Source organism: Corvus brachyrhynchos, unplaced genomic scaffold (genome assembly GCF_000691975.1).
Source record: "Corvus brachyrhynchos isolate BGI_N302 unplaced genomic scaffold, ASM69197v1 scaffold87, whole genome shotgun sequence".
NCBI classification, from domain to species: domain Eukaryota; kingdom Metazoa; phylum Chordata; class Aves; order Passeriformes; family Corvidae; genus Corvus; species Corvus brachyrhynchos.
This window is the reverse complement of record NW_008239767.1, coordinates 5,190,178-5,208,029: the sequence shown is the minus strand read 5'-3', so window position 1 is coordinate 5,208,029 and position 17,852 is coordinate 5,190,178. Positions and strand designations below refer to the sequence as shown.

The 17,852-nt window shown below is 38.0% G+C and overlaps 1 protein-coding gene across 1 annotated transcript; it reads left to right on the top strand.

The window, feature by feature from the left end:
- The first annotated feature begins 2,256 nt into the window (after positions 1–2,256).
- Positions 2,257–15,015, top strand: RRAGD (Ras related GTP binding D). Its single transcript, XM_008640262.2, has 6 exons — positions 2,257–2,552; positions 2,964–3,163; positions 4,140–4,254; positions 9,856–9,998; positions 11,751–11,899; positions 13,833–15,015. Exons 1-6 carry the CDS (start codon positions 2,310–2,312, stop codon positions 13,982–13,984), a joined length of 1,002 nt encoding a protein of 333 aa, XP_008638484.1. The 5' UTR covers positions 2,257–2,309; the 3' UTR covers positions 13,985–15,015.
- Positions 15,016–17,852: the final 2,837 nt, after the last annotated feature.

The window sequence follows — 17,852 nt, the reverse complement described above, 5'->3', positions numbered from 1 at the left end:
CTGTTTAAAGCTTTGGATAAATTATTTTCCATTCTGATGGCCAAAAATCAGAGTGAGATGGAGGATACACCATTAAATCTTGCATGTTTGGTTTGGTTAATTGACAACACAGTACCCCCAAAACATAAAATTTTGTTACATCATCTTAGAGCTGATGTTTTCTGTAGGTGTGAAGTGTTGTAGGGCACATGTTTCTCTCAGCCACAGGAGGTACTACCCCTATTCAAGTTGATGGGAAGAGTAGAGCAGCATGTTGACCTCAGTTTCTTACCTCCTAAATTTGTTGTGTGTGGATCAGCCGAAGTGGCTGTGTTTGTAGGATGAGATTCTTACAGAGTTACCTATCCCTGTTCTGCCTGAAGGCATTTCCCCTGTGCACTACTCCTGCCTGGCAGTGCTCATGTGTGATAATTGACAAGACCACAGTAAGTGGTAATAACTGCCAAGGCCTTTCAATTGTATTTGAAATGGACAGTATCCCACCGATATGAGTTGAAAACTCCTGTCAGTCACTGGTGCCACGGGGCTACACCGAGTGGCACAACCTCCCACAAGCCAGTAGATGGTGCCAGGAGATGTTTTATGCTAACACTGCAATACCTTCAGTTTGAGAAGCTCTACTTCTCTGTCACTCAAATTGGGAGGCACAAACAGACCTGGACATGCTTCTGTACCTTCCTGGCAGACATACCCTGCTCTTGTGTTTCTGGAAGCTGTGAGTGAGGCTTGAGGGACACAAGAAGACACAAGATGTGGTCACCACCCCTGGGTGCAAAACATGTTCCTAGGCAAAAGATTCCTTTAAGCTTTCCATCTTTTTTGGCAGAGAGGGCTATGTAATAAATTGACAGGTTCAAATTGTTGCTAAGGTTTCTTGGTTTGGATTTTCATATTTCGGGAGTAAAGCTTAATGTATGCAGGGCATATTCAAGAATTATGCATGTGAATAAATATGTGCCAGTTTTCCGCAATTCAAAACCTACCCAGCAGAAAAAGGGAAGGAAATGCAATGCAATTATGTTGTGCTATGAGGTATTATCTGAATAGTCTGTAGTGCAGTGGTGGGGAGGTCTACCAAACATCACTAGATTGTTGTGTGATCAGTAGCCTGTTAGCCTGTTGTGTGATCAGTATTTTAAACCTGACCTCTGTGTACTCGGAGTTGTACTCTGTGGATTTAGCACTGACAACTCATTTTTTTGCGTTGCTTGTGTTTGACACTGCAGAAAGAGTTTCACAGAGGTGTTAGAAAGCTTTTTACTTATAAGGGCAGTGCTACTTCACCTTCAGCACCAAAAGACATTTCAAAGTTACAGGCCGACTAAATGCAGCAATTTAGACTGCTGTAGGTGTTTTGATTGGAGATACCTGAAGCTAAAGTTGGTGTGCCTACAGGAATGGATAGCTATGCATTCATGTCCTTAGAGATATAACAGCATAGTTTACTGTTAGAACTGCTTGATGCTGATATAACTTGCATCAGCACCAGGAAAAGTGGTACCAGTTTCAAACTGGGGTAGGTAACACAATGAAACTCCTGTTTCCAGGCCTTTGTTTTACAAATAGGCAGATGATATGCTGTAATCTTATTTATTGGGTAACAAAACTTTACAGACTGTAACACAAAATACTGAGCAGCAGGTGAAATCCTAAGCACCTTAGAAAAGGACTCCTCATGAGCTCAGTATTGTACGTTTCAACATAGAAGAATTGTGTGCCTGCTGAGTTGAACTCTTCCTGTAGCTCCTTGCATTTGTGATTTCATTCATTTATTTATTTATTGGTTGGTTGATTTTAGAGAAGGGAAGCCCTCAGGTAGGAAGGTCATGCAGAAGTATTTAACACAGTCTTACTCTGTTCTTCCAGCAGTGTGATGTAGCTATCAGCTGAAAAGGGTATTTGTTATCAGATGATACTCTTTTAAAGAAGAATATATCTGGCATAGTGTTAATTAGAGTAAAATTAGGTATTTTAGGATGTCTGTGTGTGATAACAGATTTTTCATGTACAAACAGAGCAGTCAAGGCTTCTACAGTTTGTGTCTTAGAGGTGAGAAGTAGATTTTCTGATAGTATAGCCTAAGGGGCAAATAAGTTAAAATGCCTGTAGCACTGCTCTCTAAGCTTAAACATTGGTAACATTTGCATAAATTCAAATAAAAATTTCCTGAAAATAAATATCAAATGCATGTTATCTGGCAGTTACTAATTATATTGCCATAGTATATTCCTTTTCTTCTTGTGTGGTTTTATTCAGTTTTGGATTTCAATGATCCCTTCAGTACTGAAGTTAAGCCAAGAATCCTGCTCATGGGATTGAGAAGAAGTGGAAAGTCTTCCATTCAGAAAGTTGTCTTTCACAAAATGTCGCCGAATGAGACTCTCTTCTTGGAGAGCACAAACAAGATCTGCAGAGAGGATGTTTCCAACAGCTCCTTTGTCAACTTTCAGATATGGGATTTTCCTGGGCAAATTGACTTCTTTGACCCTACGTTTGATTATGAGATGATTTTCAGAGGCACTGGAGCACTGATATTTGTTATTGATTCTCAGGTAAAAAAAGGGGCTTTAAGCTACTCTTTTCTTCCTTCAGCAATAGACAAATGGGTTGGAAAGCATAGGGTTTTTTCAAAGCAAATAAATAATCTACATCACAAACACACATTAAAAGAAGTCATTAAAACTTGAAGAGCTGCTTGGCTATTTTTAATCTCTCTCTGCAGTATGTTCAGAAGTTTAACTAATTTGTTTTAACATCTCAATGTTCTTACTCAGATTCCTCAGTGCTGACAGCATGAGATTGGTGCACATGCTGGATGTAGGCTCAGGCTTCTACTTATAAAACATTAAAAAAATTAAGCTGTTGTTGAGCTGTAGTACTATCTAAAAATAAGTATCATAAAACTTAATACATATATTTTTAAATACTTTCATAACTTGTAGCTCTTCTTTTTCCTTTATTAGGATGATTATATGGAAGCATTAGCTCGGCTGCATCTTACTGTGACCAGAGCCTATAAAGTGAATCCAGATATCAACTTTGAAATCTTTATCCATAAAGTGGATGGTTTATCTGATGATCACAAGATTGAAACGCAGAGGGATATTCACCAGCGGGCAAATGATGACCTTGCAGATGCTGGATTGGAGAAGATTCACCTCAGGTGAGAAAAGCTGCTGTGCAGAGAATGCTAAAGAGGAGAGCAGTTTATTTGACAAGTTACCATTTTCTGTTTTCTTGAAGTAGCAGGCAATGTGCTTTTGATCTGTGAAGGAAAGGGATAATCAGAGATGCTACATTTGACCTGAACCAAAGTATCTTATTTCTGATTGCTGTCTTGGAGTGAAAGATGGAGAGCTGCTTAATAACAGATGACAAACATGCCAGAGTCCTTTCAGTTTTTGCTGCAGTTGCTGTCTTGAAATAAGTTGGCTTGGACAGTGACAGCAACCAGTAGAGTTCCAGGCAGTGGAGTGTATGCCACTACATCACTTCTGCCTTCTTTGAGAGCTCTCTGCCACACAGTCCCCTCCCAGTCGCTCATCCTCACTGCTGCAGCTGGCTTGGAGCCACCTGGGAGGACCTGTGCTGTATTCTTGCCTTGTGTCTTCTGGTAAAGTGGATTACTGTAGCAAATAGTGACAAATAGTGTACTTCTGCAGGCTGGGAACCAGAGGACATCAGTTTGTCATGGCTTTCTTAGCACTTTAACGCCAAATACAAATACATTAAAAAGAGAGGCCTGCTCTGTGAACATGCCAGCTTTAGAGCTCTTAACTACTCGACTGCATCACTACACTGATAAATGGGTCCACAGCTTTCAAAAATTAGATCACAACAGACATAGTCAGTAATACTCCCCTCCTGCAATTTGATAAATAGTTTTGTAAGGATACCAGCATGGGAGTCGCATTAAAAAGTTCTACATCAAGGTCTAGGTTTCAGTGTCTAGGTTGGGGTTTTTTTAGTAGAGAGATGAAGTCCTGTGCTGCAATCATATTGTGACTTTTGATCACAGGGTAATTGCATTACTATAGGCACTTACTGTTTGACAATATTTTATTTCACTCATATTATGAAAGGTACATCATGTTCACAGTATGTGGCTAAAAGGAAAATGTGGTGACGTTTTTTTCCAGCTTTTATCTGACAAGCATATATGATCATTCTATATTTGAAGCATTTAGCAAAGTGGTACAGAAACTGATTCCACAGCTCCCAACACTGGAAAACCTGCTTAACATCTTTATTTCAGTAAGTACTTACCATATCCTTTGTCTGTAGATCTGGCTATGTCCAACATGCATGTTCAGATACTCTGTTCACTGCCTTCTTAGAGATCATGAGCAGTGTGAACTCTCAGAGAAAGTATCAGAACTTAGTTGAAATGCACCTCCATGCAGCTTGGCCTCACCTCCCTTTCTATTAAACAGCATTGGTGAGCTGCTGAGCTACTCACAGTATTTCCTGAGTCACATTGTAGCATCAATCTGAATGTTGCAAAAGTCTGTGCTGCATGCATTTGTTTAAGATGTGCTTAAAACTTGTATGAATAAATACTTTAAAGAACATAATCTAGTCCGACCTCATTTGTGGAGCTGTCTATAGTGCTTCCCAGAATTAATTTTACTTTGTATCAGAAGTTTACCAAGCTTAAGAAAATCTTCTTATGTTGCAAAATTTTTAGCCGTAGCGTCTACCACAACTTTTACCACTTCCATAGTTACCCTGAAGGCCAGTTAGGGAGCTTTGTATCTCTAGTGGTTTATCATCACTGTGGAAGACATTGCTTGCTCCACTCTTCTTGTATGTCTGATCCCTTCCTTTCCTTTGTAGTGGTTCTGACACTCACCTGTTCCCTCCTGGGGTTTCTATGACATGCACTTATGCACTATTTAATTTAGTTAAAAAAGCAGGTGGTGGAGGAGTCCAACATGCTCTTGTTATGACACAAGGTAAGAGATGGAAACATGGGGCAATGAGTGAAGGGGAGCACAGTGAGTAGGTTGTGAAAAGGGGAAACTCCCTATTTTAGTGGTCATAGTGGCTCCAAAAACTGCACACTTTCTCACAGAATTCTAATTTTGCACTTGGATCTAGCACTAATTTCTGAAGCTTCAATTTCCAAGCAAGATATTTTGTTGTGTCTTTTTGTGATTTTGACATAAGAAAATATTATTCTCTTACTATTAAACAACATATTTATACTGTTTCATAATGAATGGTTTACTACAAAGATCAGTTTCTTCCAAACCAGCTGGACTGTATATTAGTTATTATCACGTAGTCTCAAAACTCCATGACAGAAAGGTAATGAAGAAATGATGCCAACAATTCTAGACCATTTAGATAGTGGTTTTGGCACACAGTCTGACAGAGAAAGCTATCTGAATAACAGTCTTCCTTGTGCCAGAGTCACCCCAGTCACTCATTGTGTGTCAGAGCTTTGTATGGAGTCTCCTCATTGTTTGGACTTGGTGAAGGGTTTGTACAGAATCTCCACATGAACTGAGCACAAGGAGCTTCCTGAATGACTGATGACAGTTGCTCGTGTGTCTGGAACACCCAGCCCCAATCATACCTTGAATATCAGGTATAATTTGTAAGGAAGAACAAGTACTTCAAATAAATGGGAAGTCCAGAAAAGCAAGGGCAGTGTGCTATTTCCCCTGTTCAGTATGGGAAAGAGTCTCAGACTGTTTCTTGGCTCCAGTTTCTTGGCGACCAAGGGCCACGTGTAGCTGCATTGCTATGCTCAGAGCATGCTTGTATCTTCTGTCTGTAGACAGAGAGACTCAGAATGATTGTTTGCAACCACAGGAAGATTAAACGTTGTTCTCCTGTATACAATTAATTAGGGGGTGCTTCTTTACCTTGGCAACTTAGTAACAACAAATTTTGGCATGGATTTCGGTCACACCCTACCTCAGGAAGCCAGCGTGTTGGATATCAGGGTGTGGGTGTATTCGTGTTCTACTTTTGGTTTTGCAGCAGCATTCATGAGGAAGTGCTTTCATACATGCCATGGAGAGTTCTAACACAAAAACCTGATGATTACAAAAATAGATCTGCAATCACTCTCAGGTTCACAGCAGGTTTTTGCCTAAGTTTATAATGCCACAGTGTGCAAGCATGTTTAAGGAACCATCAGTGTGATAATACTGCTTCTGCATTCTTTAATTTAACTACTTGTAAGTCATAAAATAACAGTTTGTTTGGCACTCAAAATCCGTGTAAATCTTACCTAACACACTTACCAGCTTCATATAGAAGGATGCCTGTTTCTTAATTACTGTTGCCTTATCAACCAGTCAAGTTGTGTGACATGGGAATGTGGATTTTCATTTGAGGGTTGTTTGGTTTGTTTTGAGGGATATTAAAATGTATGCATAAAACTAAACAATTATTAAAGTAAAAATAAAATTATGTACAGGTTTGATCATTTAATGACTTAAATTTTGTAATCTGTAAATTCAAAGGTAGTGCTTTGAATTAATTCATGAAATCTGCTGTTTGATGTAAGACCTGTTTAAATAATTGTCCAAAATCCATTCCTAACTGGATGTGACTGGCAATATCCTCTTAAGTTCTTCTGAGAATCACTTTTTAGGGCCAGATTCTGGCTTACTCTTTATACTTTAAAGACAGAAAAAGATAGGCCTGCTTACCTATCCTAGGAATTGGAGTAATACTACCACTTTTACTGAACCCATTCTATTTAATGAATAGAAGCTGTCTTCTACATCATCATGCATACAACAAATAGTTGAGAAACATGGTTTGAATTTCAAGTACCTCATGATCTTTACCTATCCAAAATAAAATTTCATATATTCATTGCAGATTTTTCACAATGTCTTGGTTCAGATTAACCATGGAATATTGTTACGTTGATTCGGAGTGCTTTTAGCACATTTTACTACATCTTCTCTTCATACTGTAGGGTTGTGTCAGAGAGACCTGGTGTTTATTCAGACCCTGCTCTCATTTAATCAGTGGCAGCCCTTCATTCAGTGAGGAACCCACCTGCTCTAGTAACAGAAACAGTTGATTTTTTATTGCCATTTTCCCTGAGTATTAATGATATAATGTCTCTTTGAATAGTACTTTTTATCCACCTTTTCCTGGGTTTTTTATGACTTGTTATTATTGTTTCTACAATTTCTGTTTGGGTTTTTTCGGGGCTGGGGGTGGAGCGAGGAGGGTGTTGAGTAATTTCCACACAAAAATTTTGGGAAATCCTCTGATTTTTCAGTTACAGTTGTAATAAAAACCCTGGCAAATGAAATATTTGAAGACATGTGGGTACAATTTAGTGGTTACTACTCCTGTCAGTCCATCCTACCATTTCACAGAGATATCTGTCACCATAAAAAGTTCTAAGGAAGCAAATACGTGCAGTTTCTCAGCAGGTCCTACCACAATGGATGAGTTGCAATTGAAAACAAGCTTAAGTTAAGAGACCAATTTTTGCCCTTACCAGCACGGGTAATGGCTGGCATGGCAAACGTCTCAAGATGAGAACTTTCTGAACTGTCACTGCAAGTACAGGCAGGCTGCAGCACCTGGAGCTCTGAGATGAAAACATCACTTCTCATTGTTAAATGTTACTATATTGTCACTGACATCCTAATAATTTAAAGTGCATCTTAGGGGTGCAATTGTACAGGTGAAATTGTTGCTATGTCTCTCTTTGTGTAATACAGAATTTTGTAATTGACTTCTCCAGAATGACACTGCAGGTCTCATGTTCCAGCTTCTTCTGTCTGAAATTACTTGTATTTTCAAATACAATTTTGGCCATTAATTACAGCTATGTACTTACGTGATATTTCAAGTGACTCTTGTAATTAATCTTATTTGACAGCATCTGTTGAACTGTGTGAGGTGCTGTCAGAATTACTGTTTAAAAAGTAAAATTACGGAACTACCGTATGTGGCCAGAACAACCAGCATAAATATGCATACATTTTTGTTCTTTGTGCTCAAAGAACATAGATTCATAGAGCCCTGTAGGCTGAAAGTGACCTTTAGAGGTCAGCTGCTGTTCAGAGTCAGGCGAGTTACAGCAAGCTGGTTATGGCTGGGTCCAGTTCAGCTTTGTGCATTTGGAAGGATAGAAACTCTACAAACTCTCAGTTCAGCATGCTCCCAATCCTTCACCACTCTTACTTTTTTTTTTTTCCTTACATCAAGTCAGAATTTCAGCCTGTGCCTTTTGCCTTCTATCCTTCAACATTGTAGCTCTGAGAAGAGTTTAGCTCTGGCTCTGGCTTCTCTGAACCCTTACATTAGATATTGTAGATAGCAATGAGCCTTCTCTTCTTCAGGTTGAACAAAGCCATTTCTCTTAGACTCTCCTTGTACATCCTGTGCTTCAGCCCATATACTTAAGGTATCCACAGTGTATACTTTGTTTTGATATTTTTTATTACTGACTTATTGAAATATGCCGCTCAGAGAGTCTTTTCCATTATGAAATGCAAGAAATTCACCTCTATACTCTGTTATTACTAATGGATGTTTGCAGCCTTAGCTCTGTGTGCAGTGATGGAAGAATGACGCCTTTTAAAGAAGAAAATGCCCAAAATACTACTGGCCATTGTTCAATAGCATATATAGTGTTGGAAATTTTTCTGCCTATTTCAGGAAATATGGAAAGCAGGAGAGTCACTTTAGTCACTTAACTATGTGTTAAATAGTTGACTTAGAAAAGAAAGAAGAAAAAAAGGAAAAGTTCTGTAACTACAAAAGAAGCTGAAACAGTTAAAACTTGTTAGGGATTTTCAGTGTGGTTTTTGGTGGTTACAAAACTACTGTGGCAGCAGTCCTAAACCATGTTAAAAAGGGAATCCCATATATGGAGACAATTCAGTTGGATGAAGAAAGTTGCTTGTCTTCCGGTATAGGTGGATACTGAAGTGTATTCTATAACTTTAGCAATACTGGGAGATTGCCCTTTCTTTTCATGCTGGGACAACTGCTCAGGTGTAATCCCTTGATATCCAGATAGCCAGCAAGGCTACTGTTTTCAGTTAAGCCGTACACATTTTTTTTCCAGGAAGCAGAGCCTTATGGCAGTTCACCTTATCTACACAAAGGGTAAGAGCTAGCATTCCTGGCTAGCTTCTCAGAGCTGTGAATATGATACATCTCCAGTATGGAGAGCATCTTAACCAGCTTGGCAGGATGACAGGAACATAGCTGTCATCACTTTAACAAGCCTTAGCATTTTAAACATGGCTTTAACCACCAGTGCTACATGAAACCTGAAGGCACCATCAAAACACTGGTCTTTCTCCTGTGGTCCTAAAAGATGTTCTACAGAACCAGACAGTAGAACAGCTACAGACCAATGAAAAAAATTCTTAGTTTCTTTGAGAGATCAGTTCCTGAACAATACTGTCTTCTTTGTCCATCAGTGTTTTCTTTCCTTTGTTTCTATCTTCTTATATTTCCAGCTAGAAAAACTTTGGATTCCAGCTTTCTTTTATGTCTGTTGCTACAATTAAAACACCAAAAGCTTGAACTTGGAAGCTTTTTCTTACCCCCCTTGCTCCCCCACATTTTCCACAGAAAAGAAATGTACTCTCTCCAGGTGGAGAAGTTTGGGAGTGTAATTTGGCATTATGTCTGCTTAGAGGCAGATACTGCTGGAAGGTCTGTGAGCTCTGTGGTTTGTTACAAATATGACAGTGCTGTATGTACAGTTCTTTCAAAATGAGCTTGATTGCAGTTTAACTTCTTTAGCCTAGTTGTTTTGTACAGCAGGCAAGTAAGGGAGCAAAAAAGCTTGGTGTTAATTTGAAAGCATGGCTTCCACTTTTTTTTTCTTTTTTTTCTTCTCTTGAATAGAATTCTGGGATTGAAAAAGCGTTTTTATTTGATGTAGTCAGTAAGATCTATATTGCAACGGACAGCACTCCAGTGGATATGCAAACTTACGAGCTCTGCTGTGATATGATAGATGTTGTGATTGACATTTCTTGTATATATGGGTAAGTAAATTATTAATGTTTTCCATAAAGTTGTGTACTGGCAATCTGAATAGCCTCAAAATTAGAGTGATGTGGGTATAAACAATAATGAGAATGGGTAATTTGCCAGGAGAGGGGAGGAGGAAGCGGCTGGCTTCTGAGGGACTGATCCTTCCCAGCAACAAGCACTGCTCCGTGTTCAGCCTCTTTTGTGAGCATCTTCCTCTTTCTATGCTAATAATTTTATTTGGAGGAAGAAGTGGGAAGAAACCAACCTAAAATAAAAGGAAACATCATCTTTTTGTTCCCTAGGGATGAAGTCAACAGAAGGATGCCTCCTGTTTTAAAAAGAAGTGGGGCCATATTTAGTTTCATTTAATAGCCAGTGGCCTCTAATTACCTCAGAGAGTTGTTTCACTCTCACTTCAGTTCCCTGTTTGTCCTCTATTTCCTACATAACCTTTCTGGTTTTTTTCAGTTTCCCCTTCTTATACATTAGCAAGTGGGAATCTCCTGGGCTGGCATGTACATCTCCTTGCAAGCTATGTTTTCAGTGGCTTGGCCCTTGGCTAAATGTAATGCCAGCCATTCCTGGGAAAGGCAGGAGCACGTGAAGAGTTAGTGCATTAAGATGCTTACACTTGGAGGCCAATGCACAGCATGCTTAGAGAGTGGTGGGCTGAGGTAGCTTTGCATTTGTACCCACTGACAGACTTGCACTCTTGGAGAAGGTACAAGGGAGAGTCCTGGTGCAGATATGCAGTAAGCACTGGAGCAATAAACTGTTGAATACTTACCTAAAATCTCTGAAGTTTGTATATTCTACTGTGCATTTCAGATTTTGGAGTCATCACTTCAGTAATTGTATAAGAACTTGTTTTACAGAGGTATAAAATAAAGGATGGCTGATTTTTATAAAGAGAAAGATGCTGCTGTGTAGTTCAAAAGACTGTCCATTTAATAATTATCTGTTCAACACCACTTGTGGGGCTCTTTATTTACAAAATATCATTCTGCCACTGGTTGTGTAGCCATTTAGCATTTATCACCAGAGATCTGCTTGCCACTTTTTAGTTACAGACTAAAGACATGATACTACAATTAATTTCTTGTCCTCTGTTCCTGTGGAACTTAATATATTATTGAGACTAATTGTTCTGGGAGATCGGTGATAACTACCCATTTAACAATCTCTGTGTGTGCATTCAGGAATGAGGATAAAATTACAATGTTACAACATACAAAAACATAATACAGTGATCATCATGACACAGCATCTGTGAAGGAGAAATCTCTTTTCATAATACGATGTTGCAAAAGCCAACATCTCATGAGGAAAGTCTCATGATGTCTTAAACTATCAGTCAGCTGCCACCGCTCAAGCAAGGTTACTGGGTTTGGACTTACCAGTACAGACCTACTGTTTCACATGTTTATGATGTCATAATAGAAAGCACTGATTAAAAGAAAAGCAGCCTTGTGGCAAATGGCTTGTAACTTACAGAGGAAAAATAAGGTTCCAGTTCAGGCACGTGGCAACCAAACAATCTGATTTCTAGCCCCAGATCTAAGGTTTGGTGTGTGATCGGATAAACAATCTCTTTGTCTTCTTAGTTTACGTAGTGTGTAGTTTGAAGAAGAGATCCCCTGAAAGGTTAAAATGAAGATTTCATAAAGTTTGAGATTCTTTGGTGAGAGAACCAATGTAGCAGTACTTTTGTTAGCTAATCTGGTGTCTTACCTTTTCTTGTTTGTTTGAATGTTGCTCTTTAGGCTTAAAGATGATGGCACTGGAACTCCTTATGACAAAGAATCAATGGCAATCATAAAACTGAATAATACAACTGTCCTTTATTTAAAAGAGGTGACAAAATTCCTTGCTCTTGTTTGTTTTGTCAGAGAAGAAAGCTTTGAGAGAAAAGGTATTTTCCCCTTTTGTGGTATTGCATTAATTTTCCCTTGTATTACTGAGTTAATGAATAACTGAGGTTGTTACTAGCTGTTAACAGTTTCTAACTGTATGATAAATATTGAGGTAAGTACAGCTTGATAAAGCTTACATAACATGTTTGAAGGCATGAAGTACTTGTGTTGGCATTAAGATGGGATGAAATCATAAGCGTATTTGACAACATTCTGATACGAAAGCATTTGAAAACTTACATCCAATGCAGTAAAGCTTCCACCTGCAACTGTAGACTGTGTTTGTTTGTCTTGACTGACACTGATTTGTAACTGTTGATACCAGCATACACATTTGGAATAGCTTGCCTGCTTGCCAAGGGAAAATTTTTGAAACTGGATGATAGATTGTTCTTGCTTTTCTTATATCTGAAAGGAGGTTTTTGAAAAGTTGCATATTTTGGACCTAGTCCTGTTTAGGAGTGCTTTAATATTTTGTAGTTAAAGTGCATAAAATTTCCTTGTTGTCTCTCTGACCCTGGTCAAGGTCAATACTGAACCCTTACTTCATGATCTCTCTGCTCACTGGCACGATGTTCACTGAGTTACTGGTCTTTGTGACATGCCCTGAGACCAAAACTCAACAGTGGAAGAGCAAGCCGTCATCTGGGCTTGTGTGCCCCATCTTGTGCTATTAATTCACCAGTCAGTGTTGGTGTGTTTGTGAATGCAGCACTTGTACCGTGTCTGCTGGGCTGTTTGACAGCCTGGTGAGCTTTTGATAGAACTTAAACTGGTCAAATGCCTCTTCCATACCTCTACCACCTTTATTGCATATGAATGTTGGATGCAGACACTTTCTGTTGTAAGCATAAAAAGTGTTATTTCTGCATACTTACTAGCAGCACTGTTTCAGAAAAGACACCATGGTGAATAAACAGCCATTAGGGTTTGTCCATAACTGTGTGAGGTTGTTGTGTCTGCATAGTTGGGAAACTTGGTAGCCTGCACTCTTCTGCAGTTCAGTTCTGGTATTATTATGGAGATGAGCTTTTTATGCCTCATGATTTCCAAGTAATATTTTGTCTGAACTCTAGGGAGAGGGAAGATAATTCCTGGGGAAAAAAACCCAAAGTGTAACATGGTGGATTTAAACCACTTAAAAATATGTATCTCCTGTTAGGGAAATTGAAGTGGAAAATGCTGCAGTATTTAAGAAAGCTGATGGCATTAACATTGAATGAGGTCATGAGCTCAGTACCAAAATTCTAAAATTGTATTGTGGTATTACAGAATTGTAGCACTTAGTAAGTCTTCCAATTGACTACCTATATGGCTTTACAGCTTTTCTGTGGGATCACATTCAGCCCACTGACATGGTAATGTGATCTGCCTATTATGTAAGTATCTAACCTAACAGCATGTCTATTGTGTTGTTTTTTAATTACAATGTAAGATGAAACAGAGCTGGCTGAGATTTGGTAATAGTTCTATCAAGTATCCATTTCAAAGTTTATGTATTGTCAAAAAAGGAACATTTCTTGATTAATAGATGCTACTTATTTCTATCACAGTTATTCTGTAAAATTTCCAAAATGACACCATATTTTATGAAAGATTTCAGTTTTTCTTCTAGTATACTGAGCACTTTTTCAAAGCCCTTTATGAAATTAAGGCTCTGTTATCTGCCAATGAACTTCTATTTGTTTTCTCTTAAAACTTGCAGGTATATTTAATAGCAGGCATGGTATCAAGCTGTAATGCTTACTGAATTATTTGTATTTATCAAATATGCTTTTGCTTAGCACAGAAGAAATTCCTGGACAGTTTACTGAATATGACTTCCAGACAGAGAGTATGGTATTTCACTAAACATAGAATATAAGCAGTATTTTCATTACCTTATTTATATGAATGTCCTTATTAATATGTAAAACATTTCTGTCTCTGTAGGATTAATAGACTACAATTTCCATTGTTTTCGAAAAGCCATACAAGAAGTGTTTGAAGTAAGAATGAAAGTAGTAAGATCTCGAAAACATCAAAGCCACCTACAAAAAAATAAAAGACCCACTCCCAATGGGACACCAAGAATGCCACTGTAACTGAGGTTTTCTGGCAAAGTGGCAAGCAAAGTTTTCAGGAAGTTGATGTGACTTCTGCATCTCATTGCACTGAGTGAAGAGGAGAACAAATGGGACTGATGTATTATATGAATTTTCCCTGAAGGTTCAGAAAGCACTGTTTAAATATTTTTATCCAATCAGTTTTTTTCATATAGTGAGCACTTTGAGCAAAATGTTGTATATATAAACATTGAGGTGAACACTTGTAAGAATTTTCTTAATATATGCTGTAAACCTTTTTCATGCCGTATTAAGAAAAAACAGCTGTGACAGAAATACTGGGTACATAATTTGCACTTTTTCATGTTTTCCTTGTGGAGTTGGACTTTGATAAACTTAGGTTTTTTGGTGATTTTGATGCATGGTGTCAGGTAAAATGTATGCTGTAGTTTATTTACCTGCTACAATCAAATTGGTTAGTAAACAATTAAGAAAACTTGGTACAATGCCTTTTTAAATTTGTGACAGCTAATACCTAACATTCATACAGATCTAATTTCATATATTTTTCAATTTGTAAACTGAAGAATAATATTGAAGTATTACAGCAATAAGCACCTTACCAGGGATCGTAACTGGTAGGTAAATATTAGCTTTTATAAAACAGGCTTTTGGCCAAATTTCATCCAGAGTTCTCCTTAACACTGGTCATGCCCTCTCTTGGGTCTGTTTTTATTATTTACCTCAGCATATACCACTAAAATACCTTTCTATAAAGATGATTGTTTTGTAAAATGGCTCTATGTTGCACTGGTATTTTTCTAAGGCTTCAGAGGAGTATGTTGTATCTGTACGGCTGGATTTACATTGCTAAGTTTGTGTTGAGAGCCTGCACATGTACAGTTGGCGCAGTGAAGAATCTGTATGTATTTCCACCCTGATGTTCTGATGTGCTGATAAGTCATAAAGATGTGAGCACTGGATTCTGATTCCCTCTAATGGGTACATCTGTGATTGAAATCAAGACGAGACCATTAAATGAGGACTGGACAATCTACCTGCTGTAATAATCAGCCTACATTACTACTTCTTATTTTAATATTGAATATGGGGAGATTTACCACAGGATCAGCCAGGACAGCGAGCACTCTCAAACCTAAAAAGAAGCAACACTTACTTTCCATGTTCTGTATTCAGTGTTTTTGTTTAATTAGTGATACAAAACTATAGTTTCTAGTTGGAAGGGAAACTTTTTTTTACCAATTGCATGCATAGTCCAGTGATTTTGTTGGCAGCTTTTGGGAGTGAGAAGAACTTGACCAGAATGGGAGGCAGCTTGCTGTACACCAGGTACAGGTAAGGGGAAATGTACCTTATTCACAGCTAATCTGCCCCTAGCCAAAATAGCTCTGGAGGCAGGCAGGAGGATCGAACCAATAGCTCTGTCAAGAGTTGTGTGGTAAGTAATGCAGTTCTAGGTGCTCAGGAAGGTAAGAAATATTGATAATAGTGAAAACCACTGATCCTGATGCTGGTGTGAAGAATAGTGACAGTAGCTGTAGTCAAACCAGTGTGTTTTCAAAAACACAGAGTTCAGATTCCTTTTGGTACTGTCACCAGTAATAGCTTAGTTGAGGGCAATTCTTCTGACTAGCCCCTCAGGTAAAGTAATGGAAAGCTGTTTTCAGAGTTCACCAAAGCAGTGATGGGTAAGAAACACCTTTTGGCAGCTTTCCACAGGACTTTCAATTTGTTGAGATCCACCACTGGGTCACAATTTCTGTCTGCTCTTCACTCCTACACGTATCCAGGTGTAGGTGGCTATGTGGGACTAAGAACACCTACCAGGCTGGGCCAGATTTTTTCTTAATGTGTAAATAAAGTATCTCATCATAGTGGCTATGGTGTGAGTCATAACTGAATGTAGCTTCCATATATTTGGCCTGAATTCCATGTAGTCATGCATGCCCTTGTATTAGAGACCATCAGCTTGTTTAAGACAGTGGAGTTAGCTCTTGCAGTCCCCCTTAGAATTTGGAATAGACTATCTAGCATGATTTAGTGAAGGTGACTTTAGCCAAGATAAAATCTCCATTTGGATATTATCAGAGTAAGTATAATTTTCATCAGATTACTTCTGTTTCAAATATAAAATTGAAAGAATTTTAAAAATTCATTCGTTTTAGTGTTTAACTTCAGTATTTTCAGGTTAGGTGATGACTCATTTCACTTTTGAGTAATCATTTTGTAATGTTCTAGCTGAAGTGATTGAGTACTGAGTGAGGCATTCTTTTTAAGAACATATTTTAAAACTTGCTTTTTCTTTTAAAAAAACTTTATTCTAAATTTTATTGAGATTCTAGTTTTTATTTTAAAGAAGTTAAATACCCCATGTGCTACAAGAGCCACTTAGGACAAGGCAGTGTTGATACACCTTTTCTAAAATTAGAAATTGTGCAAGAAGTAATTACTTTCCAAATAGTCCAGTATTTCTAAAGTATCTGATCCGAGAGTCTCCATTTTTTATTTATCATTGGAGTATTACTGCAACCCTAGGGTATATCACCGCGTTCCGCAGCCGTAGGGAGGAGGAGAGAAGATCCAGCAGGCAGGAATTGTGCAGCAAGATTGATTCATTTAATTATTTTACAAACTCTTTTATAGACTTTTTTCTTCATAGTCCAATTGGACAAGGATCAGCCACCCCTTGGGTGATTGGCTAAAATCCTAAAACATCCATTGTCAAAATATTTTTCTACTATACCATAAACAAGACTTTTCAAGGCTGCAGGTGTTTGGTTGTTTACATAACTCTGCTACCTCTTCTGTGTGAGAGAAAAGTCTCTCACGGACTTAGAAAATAGCAAGAAAATCCTTGCTAGCAGCATTTTTGTATCCACATTGGAGTTAACTAAAAAGGCTAGGGACCATTAATGAACTAGCCCTGTAATTTTAAAACACTGGTTTATAATAAACCCAAACCAATTTAGTATCTCACAGACATTTTAAAGTCAGGAGCTAGATAACTATACAATAGTTATATCCAAGAACTTGTTATAGTTGAGGAAGTCCCCGTAAGTAATTCAACAGTCAGCAGCTCAGAGTGTGTAAAAGATTCTCTGAAGAGTTAAAATGCACCTTTGAGCATACACTGGAATGGCTATTTAAAATGTTACAGTGCTGAAATACTTTCTAAAATCCTGTGATTGCCAACATGCTGTGCATTGGCATGGAAGTGTAATTGACAGGAGCAAACTACTCTGATAAAGTATAATTCAGATGGATCATTTGAGATCTCATGTTTCATGATAGCACAGGTTTTTTTCTCATTAAAACAAAAATGCTGTGGTTTCTTGCATGTGAAATTGCAGTCCTGATGGTTTGATATTAAGGGAGTTCATTCTGTGAAAGTACTGCAGGAATTTTTAAAAGAAATGTTAACCTACAAACTCCCTCTATTTTTATATGCATCATCAGATTAAGTTGAGGAATTAAAGAAAATAACCCTAAATAGGTTGTTGTATACAGCAGCCACTGTTTGCTTTAATGACTTTAATATTTACTGTCACTGTCATTTGCAATAGTCACTGTAGAATATTTTTTTCTTAAACTGAACACAGGTTTTCCCTTTTTTGTACTGAATGATGTACATGACATTGTCATGATTTTTGTGCTGCAGCTTTATCTCTGTCCTGTTCAATAGACAGATCATTAACACCAAAATTTCTTTCAGATTCTAAATATTTATCAATAGCCGCATGTGAATTTACTCAGTTACAGATAAACACATCAAATTCTCCCATTTGAGCTATGTGGAAAATGAGAAATAAGCTTGGTTGGGAAGTTCTTTTGGGCTCCTCTATATGGTGGCATATGGTTGACATCCCACTTGATTTCTCACTGTATT